The sequence below is a fragment of the Saccostrea echinata genome, unplaced genomic scaffold (genome assembly GCF_033153115.1).
Source record: "Saccostrea echinata isolate AGI-Se365-2 ecotype Australia unplaced genomic scaffold, CSIRO_AGI_Sech_v1 ptg000024l, whole genome shotgun sequence".
Taxonomy (NCBI): Eukaryota; Metazoa; Mollusca; class Bivalvia; order Ostreida; family Ostreidae; genus Saccostrea; species Saccostrea echinata.
Window position 1 is genome coordinate 734248 of NW_026889773.1, and position 18844 is coordinate 753091.

General features: G+C 34.5%; 1 protein-coding gene across 1 annotated transcript in view; it reads right to left on the reverse strand.

The window, feature by feature from the left end:
* Positions 1-456: 456 nt before the first annotated feature.
* The window catches only part of LOC133191683 (exportin-5-like), a 36002-nt gene continuing 17614 nt past the window's right edge, over positions 457-18844 (reverse strand). The window contains exons 15-32 of the mRNA XM_061327415.1: positions 18706-18837; positions 18465-18571; positions 12674-12766; positions 12391-12490; positions 12148-12213; positions 11850-11965; positions 10915-11015; positions 8186-8282; positions 7532-7665; positions 6834-6934; positions 6686-6726; positions 6392-6483; positions 5253-5383; positions 3753-3857; positions 3442-3582; positions 1661-1729; positions 1410-1511; positions 457-1188 (exon numbers count right to left, since the gene is read on the reverse strand). Of these exons, the coding sequence (XP_061183399.1) occupies positions 1039-1188; positions 1410-1511; positions 1661-1729; positions 3442-3582; positions 3753-3857; positions 5253-5383; positions 6392-6483; positions 6686-6726; positions 6834-6934; positions 7532-7665; positions 8186-8282; positions 10915-11015; positions 11850-11965; positions 12148-12213; positions 12391-12490; positions 12674-12766; positions 18465-18571; positions 18706-18837 (1878 nt within the window). The 3' untranslated portion in view covers positions 457-1038. The remainder of the gene's footprint in view (positions 1189-1409; positions 1512-1660; positions 1730-3441; positions 3583-3752; positions 3858-5252; positions 5384-6391; positions 6484-6685; positions 6727-6833; positions 6935-7531; positions 7666-8185; positions 8283-10914; positions 11016-11849; positions 11966-12147; positions 12214-12390; positions 12491-12673; positions 12767-18464; positions 18572-18705; positions 18838-18844) is intronic.

Here is an 18844-nt window from a genome sequence, read left to right on the forward strand (position 1 = left end):
AAGGATGATTTGTGGCACGTACGTTTGTTTGAAATTGGTCCATTGGTTCTGGAGAAAAAGTCCAAAATGTGAGAAGTTTACAGATAACACACGACAGACAGACAGACAATTTTCAACCAGAAAAGCTTACTTGAGCCAGTTTGAAACATGTTAAAAGAATAACCTAGATGTCTTCATTTAAATAATAATGCAGATAATCTGATCTGTACCAGTAATTTGGCTTGCTTTTGTGGCAGTCAGACAGGTTAAATCACCAGTGGCCAGATAGCCCAGTTGGTAGTGCAATTGTCTTGTAATTCAGGGGGCCTAGGTTTGAATCGTGGTCTGGGCTATTGTATTTTTCTCACTGGTTACACTTTCATAATATTTAACATGGAAACATTATGATGTCTGTCAGCCATTTCTGTGGAATTTTGACTGTCTAGAATGCACTAGTAAGAATTCATAAGGCATAAATCATGTGTATATTTTAATTTATTCAGTCAATACTGCAAATTTTAATAATCTTTTAAACAATTAGGTCAAATTTCAGGACATTCTACATGTATTTTTCCACCATCAAATTGTCTCTCCATTGTACATGTATGTCCAGCAAAACACAACAGAGAGAAGCTCCTGTCTTCCCATTTCTAGCAGAATTGTCAATTGCACCATGTTATATGAAAATTTTTATATTTTCACAACCACTTTATCAAAATTTTTTGTTTTAAATCAAAGCACTAATAAACAGATGTCATCCAAGCCATTTCATTGGTAACATATATATCTGCATGATCCTATTTATGACAATGATTTTTTAATTCCTTAATTTTTTTAAACACATCCAAGTTCAGGTACCGATTTGACTCCATGATTTTTCCCCCTATTCTTTATAACTCATTACATATATCCTTAAATATCACACTTTTAAATCCCATATTCTTAATAACTTAGTGATGTCCTTAATTATCACATTCTTCTTAAAATGACATTTCCTCTCCATCAATCCAATGCAAAGTTGAAGGCATTCAAACAATATGTCCCCTACATTGTTCTCATTTAATCATCAGATGGGCTAAAGAGTTCACATAAACCACTTGACTCCTCCTGCTGTTCTAGGACCCCTGAGGACTTGGGAGGTTTGATTCTAAATATTGGAGGTAGGTCTTTGTATTGTGTCTCCCGTTTAAACTCTTCACCAACACTTTTCTGTAAAAATGGAACCTTTCTTACTTTAAATAAATTTCTTATTGAAATTACTGAAGAATGATTCAAATTAGGAACAGGGATGCGAATAGGAAGATCATTTATAAAAATATAGAAATGTAAAATTCTGTATGAAAATGTTAAAATGCTGACTTCTTTCATGTACTTTTTAATTTTTTTTAATATGCTTACAAGTATGTTACTTAAGTGTCATTAGTACTTACCCCTATTACACCAGATAGCAACTTCTTAAATGCATCTCGTTTCTTTTTGTCATTCATTATTTGCTTCTGTGCTGCCATCTGGAGGACTTTAGCATCAAGATCCTGAAAATAATTCATTGTCAGATAATGTATAACAAAATCATAAACTGATCGAAACGCAAATTAAGGACCTTGACCTTCTAAATTATGCACTGACTCTATAAAAAGCTGTATTTTATAACCTGCTTCAACAAAATAAATGGCATTCCTACCTTCAGATCTGAAGGATTACAATTTGGAATCTGTAGTAAAACATTGTACAAATCTGGAAAGGAGGGTCTCTAAAATAACAAGAAAAAGGCTTAAATGATGCAAGAATACATTACACATTATCAAGAAATTAAATTTAGTAACATTAAACAAGAGGCTCATGAGCCACACTGTTCTTGACAGAGTTCGTGACAGAGTAATTTTTCCCATATAATTTGATCCCTTATTGTGGCCACACCCTTCCCCAAGGGACATTGAATTCACCAAACCTGAATCTACACTACATGTGGGAGGTTTTATATCAATATGACTATTCCATATCTGTTCTTTATCGGACTTAAATAAAAGGAATTTCTCTATATTCCTATGTAAAATTCTGACCCCCACCCTAATCCTAAGAGCAATGACTTAACCATAGTTGAATTTACACTACATGGGGATTCTGGCATATCAATATGACAAGCTGAGTCCCTCAAGGTTTTCTTCAGATTTTTAAAGATTTTTCAATATATTTTAGTGTCTCTTTCTAGTCCCCTATTGCATGTTTATTTGATACGTCATGATGCTTACATCCCCAGTTATATGACAAGTTGGGACCATGTTGTTCTTAAGAGAAAGATATTTTCCCTACACTGTCACATAAACTTTGGCCCCTGTTGTGGCTCCTCGGTGCCTAAGGACCATGATTTGGATAAAAATAAACCTTCACTACATGAGGATATTTGCTTACTAATATGATTTAATGAAGATTGAGATCAAATCATAATAAAGTTTATACAGAATGAACTCGAAATCAGTGGATGTCTTTCTTAAACCATTTGCCAGCTCTGTATAGATATGATTTAGAATGTGATGATTGTATATTCTAAATTCTTCATATTATGGTGCTGCAAGCCATGATCACAATACTGAACTTACTGACTCCTTAGCTCTTAAGATGTAGTGATTATTAAGTATAACAGTCATGTACATTTCATGCATGTAACTTAGTGTTAAATGACATTACATGATTGACTGATTGTATGTTGTTTTACGTCCCATTTGAGAATTTTTCAGTCATATAGAGATGTCACCATATACCAGTGAAGGGCTTCAAATTTTGACCTTTACTCGGCACTCAGGGCCATTGAGCAGTGAGGGGTCTTTATTGTGCCAACGTATGCCGTGACACGGGGCCTTGGTTTTTAAGGTCTCATCCTAAGGACCCGCAACTTTCACTTCAAAGTGCCGAGCGCATGGTGAAGGAACAGTTGCTACCTATTTTTTATCAACTTAGGTCAGTCGAGGCCGAGATTCGAACTCATGACCTTCTGATCACGGAGTGAGCACTCTACCAACTGAGCTACCATGAAAGGTGACATTGTAATTTTGATAGCAAAAACTGTAAAGGAACGCACTTGGACAATATAAAGCAAAATATAAACCCACATTTGATAGGAATTCTGGAGATATACTTTTTTCATATGGGATTAATTTAAACTCAGAATTATGACCTTGTGGGAAAAAAGTATGCTTACAGTAGCTTGGGGCATAATGTACATGTAGATTCTTTTTACACAAGTATTTAACATCACAAAATGACTCGTAGACGTCACATCGTGAGAACATGAATTGGCAATTGGACATTCGATAAAGTTTTACACATATTTCATTTATATAAAAAAAAGTCCAGTAATTTTATCTTGCAAGCAAAATTAAGCATTAATAAATTCCTCACATATACATGTATTTGGGAACATATAGTATTCACTGAATGCAAAACATCAAGCATATTACTGCTTACCAAGAGTTCATACATCTGCATCACCAGTCCTAGTAAGAGAGCTAGCGGACCCTCATGTTGTCCATGCATCTGTAGTCCATAGATGACACTACACAGAAAATTAGTGGCAATGTCCAGAGTCATATTGCCATTGCTGAACAACTGTAAAAACAAATGTATATAAGGTACATGTATATCGGATCCAAAAATTATTCTTTTTCACCATCAGCAGAATAAGCATTCAAATGACATTAGCTTTTAGCTCCATACATTGCTAGTTTATATACATGTACTAACAGCTCTGGTCCTCTGGAATTTTAAAAGTCACTTACTTGTCTGGTTGTAGACCAACACAGAGAAACAGACTTATTGCAGGCAATGGTGTCCCTCCATGACAGGGCCCCAAACACACACATCATCACAGAGGGGTATATACTCTGAATAACAATGAAAATATACAAATGACAGAGGGGTATATACATGTACCCTGTATAACACAAGGCTCTAATTGGCGACTAGTTTAGTTGACATGGTGCCCAAAACTTTTGATTGGCACCAAAAAAAATTTCATAAGTCGCCAAATTGGTGAACATTTTAAATTGACTTGGCGATCGTCAAATTCCGGAAATTTTCTCATTTTTACCATTTTTTTAGAAAAAAAGAAAAGAAATTTAAAAAAGAAAAGAAGAGTAAATTATTTACATGTTGTGTTTTCTTAGGCACGTCATGGGTCCCTATATTCTATTAACTTTTTAAGTTGGCCCCTTAAAAAAATTTCCTGGCGACTAAATTTTTTTGATAAGGCACCAGCTGGCACCTAAATTTTAGAAGCCACTTAGAGGCCTGTAACAATGAAAATATACATCTGACACAGAGGGATATATACTCTGTATGACAATAAATAAAAACAGTCAAACTTCATTATCTCGAACTCAATGGGGACCCAGAAAAAACTTCAAGATATCCGAGGATTTGATATATTTAAGGTAAATTAGTTAAAGAATAAGGTGTTAGGATGTCCAAATAACTTCCACATATGCATGGTATTCGAGATATGGTGTTTGAGATACCAAAGTTCAACTGTATATCTTCTGTATAACAATAAAAAAATACAAATCAGCACACTGAAAAAATACATCAAAGGAGACTGTATACTCTGCAAAATTAGGAAGAAATATTTTCATCCCCTGTTTTGGTCCTCTGCACATCTGCAAAGGTGTTACCAGTTGATAAATTTCTATGATGTTGTGGGAAAAGGAAATTAAATTTTGAGGGAGATTATTTCACCAATGTTGAATAGGGAAGAGGAAAAGTAGGAATTCTTTTTTTAATTTTTTTTCATATCCACCTTTATTATAGCAAGGTGTCTAAGTTTAAGGTTCATTGATACTCTGATAAGAGAGATAACTTTCACTGGAATTCTCAACTATTATTCCCTTAAAATTGGTCAAATCAAAAAGCCATTTCTGTCAAATTATGAATGCAAGATGTGGTGATACTGTTCCCCTATCAATTTTAATTTTCTTTTAAAAATCATCATTAAATCAAAATTTTACATGAATAAACGGGGGGGGGGGGGGGGGGGGATGACCCTTAAAATAGTTTCCACTGAAATTTTTCAGGCATTAAGAAGGAAAAAGAAAAATAAAATAAATTTTGAGATGGATACATTTTAAAGAAAAGGAATCTACACAGTTTATGGCTCAAACAATTGGATTGGCAGTAGAATGTGGTCTCTCAGTGCCTTGTAGTTTTTTCAATAAAATTCACAAATTGGAAAATAAAGTTGATCTTTTAGATGTATCAAATATAAATATAAACGTTGTTCTGACCTCACACTTCATACACATTTGTCCGAGGTCTGTCATTGGCTCTTCCTTATGTGACACTGGAACATTTTCTGCATCGTCCATCTTAGCATCATCAGACAAAGGCTCTTGTTTTAACTTGTGAAATATCATTCCTGGAACAGACCAAAAAATATGGACTTTGTCCAAATAAAAATTACATGGGGGCATTACTAAACAATTGTACATTACATGTATGTATATGTAGACAAAGAGGGAGCAAAATACCCTGAAACCAGAACTTGTTCCATAACTTATCATTATAAAAAAACCAACTAAAGCATAAAAAAAAATCTGTCCAGACAGTTGAATAGACAGACAGGGCCATAATACATGTATATCCATCTAATCATATCTAGTGTTGGAACAACATAGATAATTAGATGGTATACTTTCAAGTCATTGTATTTCATTCTGATTGACATATCAAGAAATTGTACAAGTATGACCCGCCTTAGAATTTGACTTCGTTAGAAGTCAATGCATTGCCTGCTTGCATGGAAGTTAACTAATCCTGTACTTATCTGATTAATTAATGTGCACTATCTTCAGTTTGTTCTTAACAACTCAAGGAGTTTCCTGGTGAGTTTGCATGATACTCCTGTGCATTTTTACATATATGTACACGTAATTAAGTGTACTCCTTATCAAGTTTGAAAGTTATTCCTTTACTTCACTTATCGAACAAGTCACCCTAAATCATTCTAAGTTACCCATGTACATACATGTACAACGTACTTTACAAGTCAATGTGTTCGTTAACAACTTTACTACGCTACTCCTTTACAAACCATACAAGTGACAAAACAGCATGTATTTTTTAATAAGTTTATAAGCTTTTCCTTATCTGAAATTATTCCCATGATTGAATAAATTATTTCTGTACTTACTATAGATCACTTAATTTTTGCAACACCATATTTTTGTGAAATACTAGTGAAATACACGAATTTTTGTTATTGCTCTATAAAATCTTAAATAAAATTATGAGAAAGAAATTTTCACGAGCAGACAGTCTCACATAAATACGCAACAATAGAGTTCTCGCAAATAAAAAGTGACTTATAGTAAACAAGTCAATGTTTTCCCTATTGAGTTTGTAAGTTTAATAATGCTGTTCCTACCTAATAAGTCGATGTATTCCCTTGTCAGTTGTCGAGTCAGTTGGTCTTCAAGAATTTCCTGTGTCTCCATATTGTCCTCACAGCCATCTTCACTTAAAACAAAAAAAACAATTATTTCACACCAATGGGACAAAGAATAATAAATGATAGAAAAGTTTATCTCTTTTTTTCGCAAATACTTTATATCAAAATTTCCTTACAAAAAATTATGCGTACTAAATGACAGTGTACAACTAAAGCCTTGCCGAGTCATATTCATTTGTAAAATTTTAAGACAGCACTTAATTTCCATACCTTATTCTTTGGTTAATTTGCTGCCATTGTGAATTCAATTTCTGTAAGAAAAGTACAAAAAAAATTTAATCTTTGTGCTCTTAAGCACATCTTTACTGCATATTTTTTTTAAATTTCTCATGGAGTCATCAAGTCTGATTTCACTTACCTGATAAAAATAAGGACAAACAAACTCTAACAATGGTATCACAGCTACACTGTATAGGTCCTTAGGACAGTTGATTATGTATGGCTTCAATATGACTCTTACAGGGAAGTTAAGGGAAGAAGATGATGAAATAATGCGTCAGTCTTTTTAAATTTCTTTTAAACAGTTAGCAATTCAAATTTTAAAATCCATTTTTCTCGAATTTGGAATTACAATGTACAATTACTGCATTTATGTACTAGTATCTCTATCAATTCAAGGGCTGAGACACAATACATGAACAGTGTATATCTTGTGGGTACCAAGTATGTATTACACAATAAGTTTTAACATTCTCTGTATAATATGTATAGCCCTTATATGTTTTAATAGTTCATTTGCATAAAAACACCTATACTTTGCCTCAACTCACTTGCATTGTATGGATGTAAGAATGGAAAATGTGTATCCCAAGTTATTTCAATCTCTAATTTGTTTTTTTTTCCTCAGGGTTTTCCCTTCATGTATGTATCCATATGTACAAACATGTATGTACATGAATCATATCTTACATAGTATATCAAAATATGCATAAACAGTATTAGGTATGTACATGCATATAATTGAACCTCCTCTAATTAAACCTTATAAGCATAAATCTTGTCACAAATATTAATCAGTTGTAGGCAATGAAGACATCTGTCAATAAAGGATATTGATGAATGGTTTGGTTCTGTAATCTGGTAGATAGTCGAGGTTTGTGAACACAGTTGATAGAAGAGACTGCGGAAGACAAGGAATGGCATAGAATTCGTATCCCAAGCACTGACCGGCATTACCCACGATGTGGCAGCTACAAGGAAATACACTGATAGCCTCAATAAAATGATACATTTTACTAATGACAATTAAACAAATAAAATTTACCCTTAATATTATGATAAAGTATTTATATGCTTCTTTACCCCTCTAGAAAACATGAATCAAAATATAGAATTGGTTTTCAAATTAACACACACAAGATATTTAACACACCTGTAATCATAAGATAGCAAACCAACCCGTTATCATGAGATAATTAACACACCTGTACTCATAATTAACATACCTGTAATCAAGAGATAATTAAAACACCTGATATCATGAGATAATTAACATACCTGTAATCAATAGATAATTAACACAACTGTAATTATGAAATAGCTAACACCTGTAATCATGAGATAAATGTAGTTAACATTCCTGTAGACATGAGAAAGTTAACGAACCTGTATGCATGAGATAGTTTAGACTCCTGTAATGACGACATAGTTAACACACTTGTAATCAAGAAATAGTTAACACATCTGTAATCATGAAATAGTTCAACACACCTGTAATCATGCATTGTTGTAAGGAAGTTCTGCATTCTTGTGACCGGGTTCTTACACACTGGAGAACTGGTATTGTCCACACTGGGCATAGGGATTCCTGTCCAATATAAAGTTTACATAAGATTCTTAAAAATATTTCAAATAATCAGATCTGTTTAAGATTTACAAATGACATGTTTACAAAGTTGAAATTTTCTGAAAATGTATTGCATGCCATGCCTTTGACCTTTGTTGATGTGACCTTGACCTGTATCATGCTCTAGAATATTTCATAAACTTTCAGAAAGATGTAATTTGGTGTAAGAGAGTCCTGATCATTTACAGGTTCAACTAATCATTCACACAGGGGGTTGCTAAGCAGTGATCCCTAATGATCCACCATTCCAGAATTTGCTTTTACCATACCTTATAATCTGACAAAATTGTAATATACCATACAACAGCATCTCCCTTTAAATGAATTAAAATGGTGTTTGATGAATTCAGATCACATAATAAACATTTTTTCCCTTAAAAATGCTATATCATTTGACAGTCTGCCATTGAAGGACTGTGAAAATTATATGATGAACTTTATACATGTAAGTATAAAATGATAAAGGAACTCATACATTACATGGTCCTTGAATGACTGTTGGGTGATTTGGACAGTGAGCTCTTATGACAACACTTGGGCAAAGGGAAAATTCGGACTACTGTACATTGATCCAATAGAATTTTTTTTCAGCAGTAAACTCTGTACCCACAATCCTCCTTAAATTGCATATGGTTGTCCAAACTATGTTCTCGCAATAACCAAAGAAAAGTTCGCAAATAAATAATTGACTTAACTTTAATGGAAATTGCAGAAAGATAGTAGATTAAATACTCTTTGTAAACCAGAAGTCTCTCACAAGCTTTACTGGTTTGTAGCTATAACAAAGGAAGAAAAAAGAAGGACTTGGACTGTAAGCTTTGATAACAGCAATAAACTAGAAATATGTCCATAGGACATGAATGCCCCGCTGAGGGTATATTAGTAATGCAACATTTTAACACAAATTGAGAAAAGTGAGGTCAAGGTCAAAGGAAAGGTCAAGGTGAAAAAATATTGATGCAGTTGAATAGCTTATATCAGTATGTATCAGCATATGAAGTTTGACACTAATTTAAGAAAAGTGAGGTCAAGGTCAAAAGAAAGGTCAAGGTCAAAAATTGTTGATGCAGTTGAATAGCTTACATCAGTATGTATTAGCATATGAAGTTTGATAAAAATATTATAAATGGTTTCTTTAAAACTGAGCTAAACATTAATTTAGGAAAAGTGAGGTCAAGGTCAAAGGAAAGGTCAAGGTCAAAAAATATTGATGCAGTTGAATAGCTCTCATCAGTATGTATCAGCATATTCAGTTTGTCACTAATTTAAGAAAAAGGAGGTCAAGGTCAAAGGAAAGGTCAAGGTCAAAAATGTTGATGCAGTTGAATAGCTCTCATCAGTATGTATCAGCATATGAAGTTTGATAACACTATCTTGAATGGTATCTTTAAAACTGAGCTTAACACTAATTTAAGAAAAGTGAGGTCAAGGTCAAAAGAAAGGTCAAGGTCAAAAAATGTTGATGCAGTTGAATAGCTTACATCAGTATGTATCAACATATGAATTTTGATTACATTATCTTGAATGGTATCTTTAAAACTGAGCTAAACACCAATTTAAGAAAAGTGAGGTCAAGGCCAAAAGAAAGGTCAAGGTCAAAAAATGTTGATGCAGTTGAATAGCTTACATCAGTATGTATCAACATATGAAGTTTGATTACACTGTCTTGAATGGTATCTTTAAAACTGAGCAAAACACTAATTTAAGAAAAGTGAGGTCAAGGTCAAAGGAAAGGTCAAGGTCAAAAAATATTGATGCAGTTGAATAGCTCTCATCAGTATGTATCAGCATATGAAGTTTGATAAAAATATCTTGGATAGTTTCTTTGAAACTGAGCTTTGAACAGAGCTAAACGCAAAGTGTGATGCAAGGACAGATGGAAGGACGGAAGGACAGAAGGACAGAAGACAGACATGACAAACACTATATGCCCCGGCCATATTCATGGCGGGGCATAATAAATTAATGATCCACGTTTTAGTCTCTTTGTGTGGCAAGTTTTATTGCAATCCTACTAAAACTCTAGGAGGAGTGCCCCTTTTGAAAGAATTTCAAAGATATTTTATTTCAGTAGCCATGGTAACACCATTCATCAGAATCCAAAACAGATATTCAGAATTAGGTAACTTAGTGTAGTCTACTTGTGAAGCAAGTTTGATTGAAAACAGACTAAAACTGTAGGAGGAGTAGCATTTTCATTAGATTTCACAAAAAAGTCTAAAAACTGATTATAGAATTAGGTATCTTGTGTAGTCTACTTGCATACCAAGTTAAATTGAAATCCAACTGAAAATGCAGGAGTAGCATTTTGAAAAATTGTTAACAGACAAACAGACAGACAGGCAACAGACAAGCTCTTCTGGTCTCTGCCCAGCAGAGATATAAATCTGCACTTTTTAGATTCATTTACATGGAAATGCATCTAAATTTTGACATGTAAAGTCACAGTCTAGACTAAGTAAGGGTTGATCATGTCGTTTGACTGGAGGTGGATCTAAATTTAAAGAGAGAGCTATAGGTACATCCAGTGATAATCACACAACTGCTCTCACCCCAATGCTTGTACCGTTAAACATATTACAAAATTAAGTACCTAAAATTGCATATTTTTCATTCTCTACCAGATCAAAGGACTTTTCAAATTCTGGATGTCGTCTCTGTAACATTTCTGGATGCCAACTGCCATTCATACTTCTGTAAACAATAACATGTTAATGTGCAAGTATGAAAAAAATGACAAGTATTCTACTTCTTCATTACAAAATACTTAAGCCACATCCTGAAAATTACTAGAGAGGGTTAATAAAACAAGTGCCCAATGCTTAAAAAATCATTTTCTTGCCGCAAAGCCAACTTTCTGGAAAAAAAATGACGTGCATCATTCTATCAAGATTTTTCAGAAATTTGCATTGGGGGGAGGGGGGTATTGAGATTTTTGGTCCCACTTGGAACTTGGCCACAAAAATTTCCTACAAAATTGACTTTTGTTTAAAATAAATTGACAGAATCTGGCAAAATGTAGGGCATGAAACTTTTTGATGAAGCTAATAGGAATTAATGATTAAAAATAATGGAAGGACTAAGCAAAGTCTTTATTCCCATCCCATTTCTTGGTGTTAACATAATTCTTTTCAGCAAATGTCCTTCAGATATGTATATTACATAAAGAAAAATTAAAGAACTAGAAACAGGTGATACATGTATAATGTGCATCAACTATATTCAACAAATTATCTAGGTGCCAAGACCATAAACTGAGAATAGTCTTAAGTCAAATTTTAATTTTGAATATCTTGAGTTTTATTTTTCATATGTGTATAAAAAATTCCATGTTCATATAATATTTAAATACAAACACATAATTAAAATTTTGTTTGATTATCAAATATTATTTCAGAAGTTATTTTCATTTGAAATTTTGACTTAAGTCTGTTCCCAGTTTATGGTTTCGAGGCCTGATTACTTATGAAATGTAGAGACCAAAATTAACAAACAGGAAGTAATGACACACAGGAAGTAATGACATACTTCATAAATAGCAGGAGGTTCTCCAGCATTCTGGAGACATGGACAGTTGCTGGATTCTTTAATATAAGAGAACCATCCTCTTTCTTCAGAAGTACAAATCCCCCATTTTCTGCAACCTACACATTATTAAAAAGTATATACTGTTTGCTGAAGATAAAAACAAAAATTTAATATCTTAACCCATTGGACCACAATAAATTAAGGTAAGCTTCACCATTCTGAAGTATGTAATTGTCAATTGTAAATACAACTTGAACTTGTACTAAATCTGTTCGTGATAAATGAAATTAAATCAAACCTGAATCTCCTCTGGCCATTTGCTTCTCTTTAGCACTGCCATCAGCATGGTTATACAATAAGTTATCTATAATGCCCAAAATCATACATTAATTTCTTAAATACAGTATCATGTTGACGCAGAAACTTCCACTTAAAACTGATATCAATGTAAAACCACTACAGTTACACAACTAAACTTGCAGAGGTAAAATTATTATATGATTCCAAATTATAGTTCTAATTTAGTGGAAGTAGCTCTCACATGTGACCTGTTGATTCCACATGTGTCCTCAGAACTTGGTTCTACTGGGGCTTGATCTAAGCCAATATAAGACATCCACTTGTCTGCTCCACTGAAGGCCCTGGAAAATAAACACATTATACATAACAGAAAAATGGTATTCAGTTTGTTGATAAATGTGCTATTTCCACAGATTGGATTACATGTACACATATACAGTATACATAATGTGTACTTTAATCAATATAGAGTATAAATGAAACATTTTGATGGTAAGTATGGAGTATAATGAAAATAAACTTACAACTTAAACTGCTCTGACAGCCACAATTCCTTAGCTGGTTGTAGGATTTCTTCAAGAAATATGGACTGTTTCTCATAATTATTAAATCTATTGCTGAAAATGATAATACACTTTTACCACAAAAATACCATACCCAAACAACTTCAATAAGAGACCCATAGGCCACATCACTCACCTGAGCACATTGGCTAAGCAAAAGCACAAATCAGTTCAGTATTGAAAAGATTACCGGGAGTGGGGGAGGGGGGGGGGGGGGGGCTTGAATTTTAAACTACCTTCCATGTCAATTTAACAAATGGCTTTGTTGTACTTGAAAAGATTTTTTAAAAAATTTCCCATATATTCCTTTGAAAAAATTTGATCCCCCACTGTGGCTCCTCCCTATCCCAGGGGTCATCATTTGAACAAACTTGAATCTACACTACCTGAGGATGCTTCCATATCAATATGACTAAACATAGTTTTTCTGTTCTTGAGAAGAAATATTTTTTTTATATGTTCTTATGTAAAACCTTCGATCCCCCATTGGGCCCCACCCTACCCACGCAAAGGCGGATCCAGGGCCAGCGCGCCGGGTGTGCGCCCCCCATTTGAATTTTTCTTATGTAGAACTTACATGTCCATTATCCTAAAATCAAGGAACTAGAAATATGTCCATAGGACATGAATGCCCAGCCGAGGGTATATTAGTAATGCAAAATTTTAACACAAATTGAGAAAAGTGAGGTCAAGGTCAAAGGAAAAGTCAAGGTGAAAAAATATTGATGCAGTTGAATAGCTTACATCAGTATGTATCAGCATATGAAGTTTGACACTAATATAAGAAAAGTGAGGTGAAGGTCAAAAGAAAGGTCAAGGTCAAAAATTGTTGATGCAGTTGAAAAGGTTACATCAGCATGTATTAGCATATGAAGTTTGATAAAAATATTATGAATGGTTTCTTTAAAACTAAGGTAAACACTAATTTAAGAAAAGTGAGGTCAAGGTCAAAGGAAAGGTCAAGGTCAAAAAATATTGATGCAGTTGAATAGCTCTCATCAGTATGTATCAGCATATGAAGTTTGACACTAATTTAAGACAAGAGGCCCATGGGCCACAACGCTCACCTGAGTCAATATGGCCCTGCTGTTCTTTGTCAGCAGATTTCTTCTTCTATATATTCATACGTAAAGCTTTGATCAACTGTTCTTGGCATAACCTATCCCCAGTTGCCATGTTTTGAATGAAATTGAATCTAAACTTTCTGAGGATGCTTCTATATTCATATAACTAATCATGGTTTTGCTATTCTTGAAACGGAATTTTAAAGATGTCTGCCATCCTACCCTGGGGGGGAGGAAGGGAGGGGGGTTCAAGATTTGAACAAACTTGAATCTACACTACCTAAGGATGCTTCCATATCAATATGACTAATTATGGCTTTGTTGTTCTTGAGAAGAAGATTTTTTAAGATATTTCTTATATATATTCTTTTGTTAAACTTTGATCCCCGATTATGGCCCCACCCTACTACTGGAGGATGCCTTGAACAAACTTGAATCTACAATACTTGGGGATGCTTCAATATCAAAATGACTAATCACGGCTTTCCTGTTCTTGAAAAGATTTTTCCTATTTATTCCTATGTAAAACTTTGATCCCCCATTGTGGCCCCACCCTACCCCTGGGGGTCTTGATTTCGACAAATTTGAATCTACACTATCTAAGGATGATTCCATATCAATATGACTAATTGTGGCTTTGTTGTTATTTAAGAAGAAGATTTTTAAAGAATTTTCCTATATATTCCTATGTAAAACTTTGATCCCCCATTGTGGACCCACCCGACCCCCGGGGGTCTTGATTTGAACAAATTTAAATCTACACTATCTGAGGATGATTTCATATCAATATGACTAATTGTGGCTTTGTTGTTCTTGAGAAGAAGATTTTTAAAGAATTTTCCTATGTATTCCTATGTAAAACTTTGATCTCCTATTGTGGACCCACCCTACCCCCGGGGGTCATGATTTGAACAAACTTAAATCTACACTACTCTGAGGATGATTTCATAACAATATGACTAATTGTGGCTTTGTTGTTCTTGAGAAGAAGATTTTTAAAGAATTTTCCTTTATATTCCTATGTAAAACTTTGATCCCCCATTGTGGACCCACCCTACCCCCAGGGGTCATGATTTGGACAAACTTGAATCTACATTACCTGAGGATGATTTCATATCAATATGACTAATTGTGGCTTTGTTGTTCTTGAGAAGAAGATTTTTAAAGAATTTTCCTATATATTCCTATGTAAAACTTTGATCCCCCATTGTGGCCCCACCCGACCCCCAGGGGTCATGATTTGAACAAACTTAAATCTACACTACCTGAGGATGATTTCATATCAATATGACTAATTGTGGCTTTGTTGTTCTTGAGAAGAAGATTTTTAAAGAATTTTCCTATGTATTCCTATGTAAAACTTTGATCCCCAATTGTGGCCCCACCCTACCCCCAGGGGTCATGATTTGAACAAACTTGAATCTACACTATGTAACGAAGGTTTCCCATAAGTTTCAACTTTTCTGGCCCTGTGGTTCTTGAGAAGAAGATTTTTAAAAGAAGACACCAAATTTTCACTTATTCTTAATTATCTCCCCTTGGAAGAGGGCATGGCCCTTCATTTGAACAAACTTGAACCCCCTTCACCCAAGGATGCTTTGTGGCAAGTTTGGTTGAAATTGGCCCAGTGGTTCTGGAGAAGAAGTCGAAAATGTGAAAAGTTTACAGACAGACGGACAGACGGACTACGGACAAAATGTGATCAGAAAAGCTCACTTGAGCTTTCAGCTCAGGTGAGCTAAAAAGTGAGGTCAAGGTCAAAGGAAAGGTCAAGGTCAAAAAATGTTGATGCAGTTGAATAGCTCTCATCAGTATGTATCAGCATATTAAGTTTGATAACACTATCTTGAATGGTATCTTTAAAACTGAGATAAAAAGTGAGGTCAAAGTCAAAGGAAAGGTCAAGGTCAAAAATTGTTGATGCAGTTGAATAGCTCTCATCAGTATGTATCAGCATATGATGTTTGTTAAAAATATCCTGAATGGTTTCATTAAAACTGAGCAAAACACTAATTTAAGAAAAGTGAGGTCAAGGTCAAAAGAAAGGTCAAGGTCAAAAAATGTTGATGCAGTTGAATAGCTTACATCAGTATGTATCAACATATGAAGTTTGATTACACTATCTTGAATGGTATCTTTAAAACTGATCTAAACACTAAATTAAGAAAAGTGATGTCAAGGTCATAAGAAAGGTCAAGGTCAAAAAATGTTGATGCAGTTGAATAGCTTACATCAGTATGTATCAACATATGAAGTTTGATTACACTATCTTGAATGGTATCTTTAAAACTGAGCTACACACCAATCTAAGAAAAGTGACTTCAAGGTTAAAGGAAAGGTCAAGGTCAAAAAAATGTTGATGCAGTTGCATAGCTCTCATCAATATCTATCAGCATATGAAGTTTGATAAAAATATCTTGGATAGTTTCTTTGAAACTGAGCTTTGAACAGAGCTAAATGCAAAGTGTGACGGTAGGACAGACAGAAGGACAGAAGGACGGAGGGACGGAAGGATGGAAGACGGACATGACAAACACTATATGCCCCGGCCATATTAATGGCGGGGCATAAAAAACATCTCTTCTTTGTAAGAATTCGTCAGCTTCCTGGACCCCCACCAGGGCCTTGCTCTAGACCCACTGGGGGCTTCAATGCATCCCCCAGACCCACTGCCTCTACTTCCCCCCCTTCCCCCCGTTACAGTGGATACGCCACTGCCCCGGGGGTCATCATTTGAACAAAATTGAATTTACGTTACCCGAGGATGCTTCCATATCAAAATGACTAAACATGATTTTCAGTTCTTGAGAAGAAGATATTTTCCTATATGTTCCTATGTAAAATTTTCAATCCCCCATTGGGCCCCACCCTACCCCCAGTGGTAATCATTTGAACAAAATTGAATTTACACTACCTAAGGATGCTTCCTTATCAAAATGACTTATCATAGCTTTGCAGTTCTTCAGAAGAAGAAATTTTCCTATATATTTCTATTTAAGACTTTGATCCTCCATTGTGGCCCCACCCTACCCCCAGGCATCATGATTTGAACAAATTTGAATCTACACTACCTGAGGATGTTTCCATATAATTATGACTCATCATGGCTTTGCTGTTCTTGTGAAGAAGATTTTTAAAGATTTTTCCACTATATTTCTAAGTAAAACTTTGATCCTCCATTGTGGCCCCACCCTACCCCCGGGGGTCATGATTTGAACAAACTTGAATCTACACTACCTGAGGATGTTTCCATATAAATATGACTCATCATGGCTTTGCTGTTCTTCAGAAGAAGATTTTTAAAGATTTTTCCATTATATTTCTAAGTAAAACTTTGATCCTCCATTGTGGCCCCTCCCTTCCCCCGGGGGTCATGATTTGAACAAACTTGAATCTACACAACCTGAGGATGCTTCCACATGAGTTTCGTCTTTCCTGGCCCTGTGGTTCTTGAGAAGAAGATTTTTAAAAGACGCTATTAATTTTTCACCAATTCTCTATTTTCTCCCCTTGAAAGAGGGTGTGGCCCTTCATTTGAACAAACTTGAATCCCCATCATCCATGGATGCTTTGTGGCAAGTTTGGTCGAAATTGGCCCAGTGATTCTGGAGAAGAAGATGAAATTATGAAAAGTTTACAATGACGCCGCCGACAAAAACGACAGACAAATTTCGCAGGGCTAGACAAATAGCATTGCCCGACGCCCGGGACAACCAATTTTGTTTAGTGGGCAAGTTATTTGATAAGTGGTGCCTGCCCGCGGACAAGCGCTTTTACCCATTTACAAAAAATCATATACTCAATATGTCTTTTGTGTTTCAGCTTTTAAAATATCATGAATCACAACAAAGCATATGTTTTCGCTGCTGTTGACCACTATTGAATACTCGGTCGGAACTTCTCTAGAATTTACCCATGAATGTGTTGTTAAAATAAACACAAGTCGTAAAACATGACATCTTCCGATGTCGTCAAAAAATTTGAATTGGATTTTAGACTTTTTTTATTGACAAAATATTAAATTCATTCTGTGAATACAGACGTGCTACTGTTATTAAAATTGGTTGTTGATTGGCAATCACATAGTCATGAAGTCGATAGCTCAATCGGCATGCAGTAGTGTTCACAGATTTGTCTCGTTTGTAGGTTTTTTGAGATCATCTTCACCTTTTTCATTAAATTTATTCAAAGAAAGTATATGGAGTATCTTATTGAAGAATTTTGAGGAGAATAGAATGAAACTTTGACTTTACCAATGCCCTGAAAATATCGAAAGAAATCTGGGAGAATTAAGTGATTTTAGATCTAGGTTGATTCCCGTTTAGTGTCTCAGTTGAAAAATAATTTAATGTTAATGATTTTGTTTAAATTAAGAAACAGGTCGGACAAGCATATTTTTTGGTAGGACAAGTAATTTTATGATGGTAACCTGTCCGAGGGCAAGTAATGCAAAATTCTATTTGTCTATCCCTGTTTCGATCAGAAAAGCTCACTTAAGCCTTCGGCTCAGGTGACCTAAAAACCAGTCATTATATGTAATACATAAATAAATGTGAAATCAAAATATATTTTATATTTTAATATATTATATATTATAATATATATATATTATATATTTTTTTTTCCATTGATACTAACCACCATTTTCTTTCAAACAAAAAGAATAAACATGGATAGAAATTCCTCACCACACAAGAATAAGAGCCTCGGTGAGTATACATTTCTCCATCTGAGACAGCTGTTCTGTATCTCGCGAGATGTTCTGTATGTATCGGTACAGTTCATCAAATACTGGCTGTATCAAAATATAAGTTTAGAATTGATCAACACTGCTCATAAAAGGATGAAGTATGTGTTTGATAAAATAGATATTCTTGCGTGGATATAGATTTTTACTTAATACTATTTTTTGTATCTATAAATACTTACAAATATGAGATCAGTCTGAGTTTTACAGATGGTCACCAGCATAGAACAGGCATGCTGCCTGACGTTCTTCACAGAGCGACTTCTGTTACTTTTATTTTGTCCAGGGAAAGCAAACGTTACTCCTGAAAATATCTGTCGA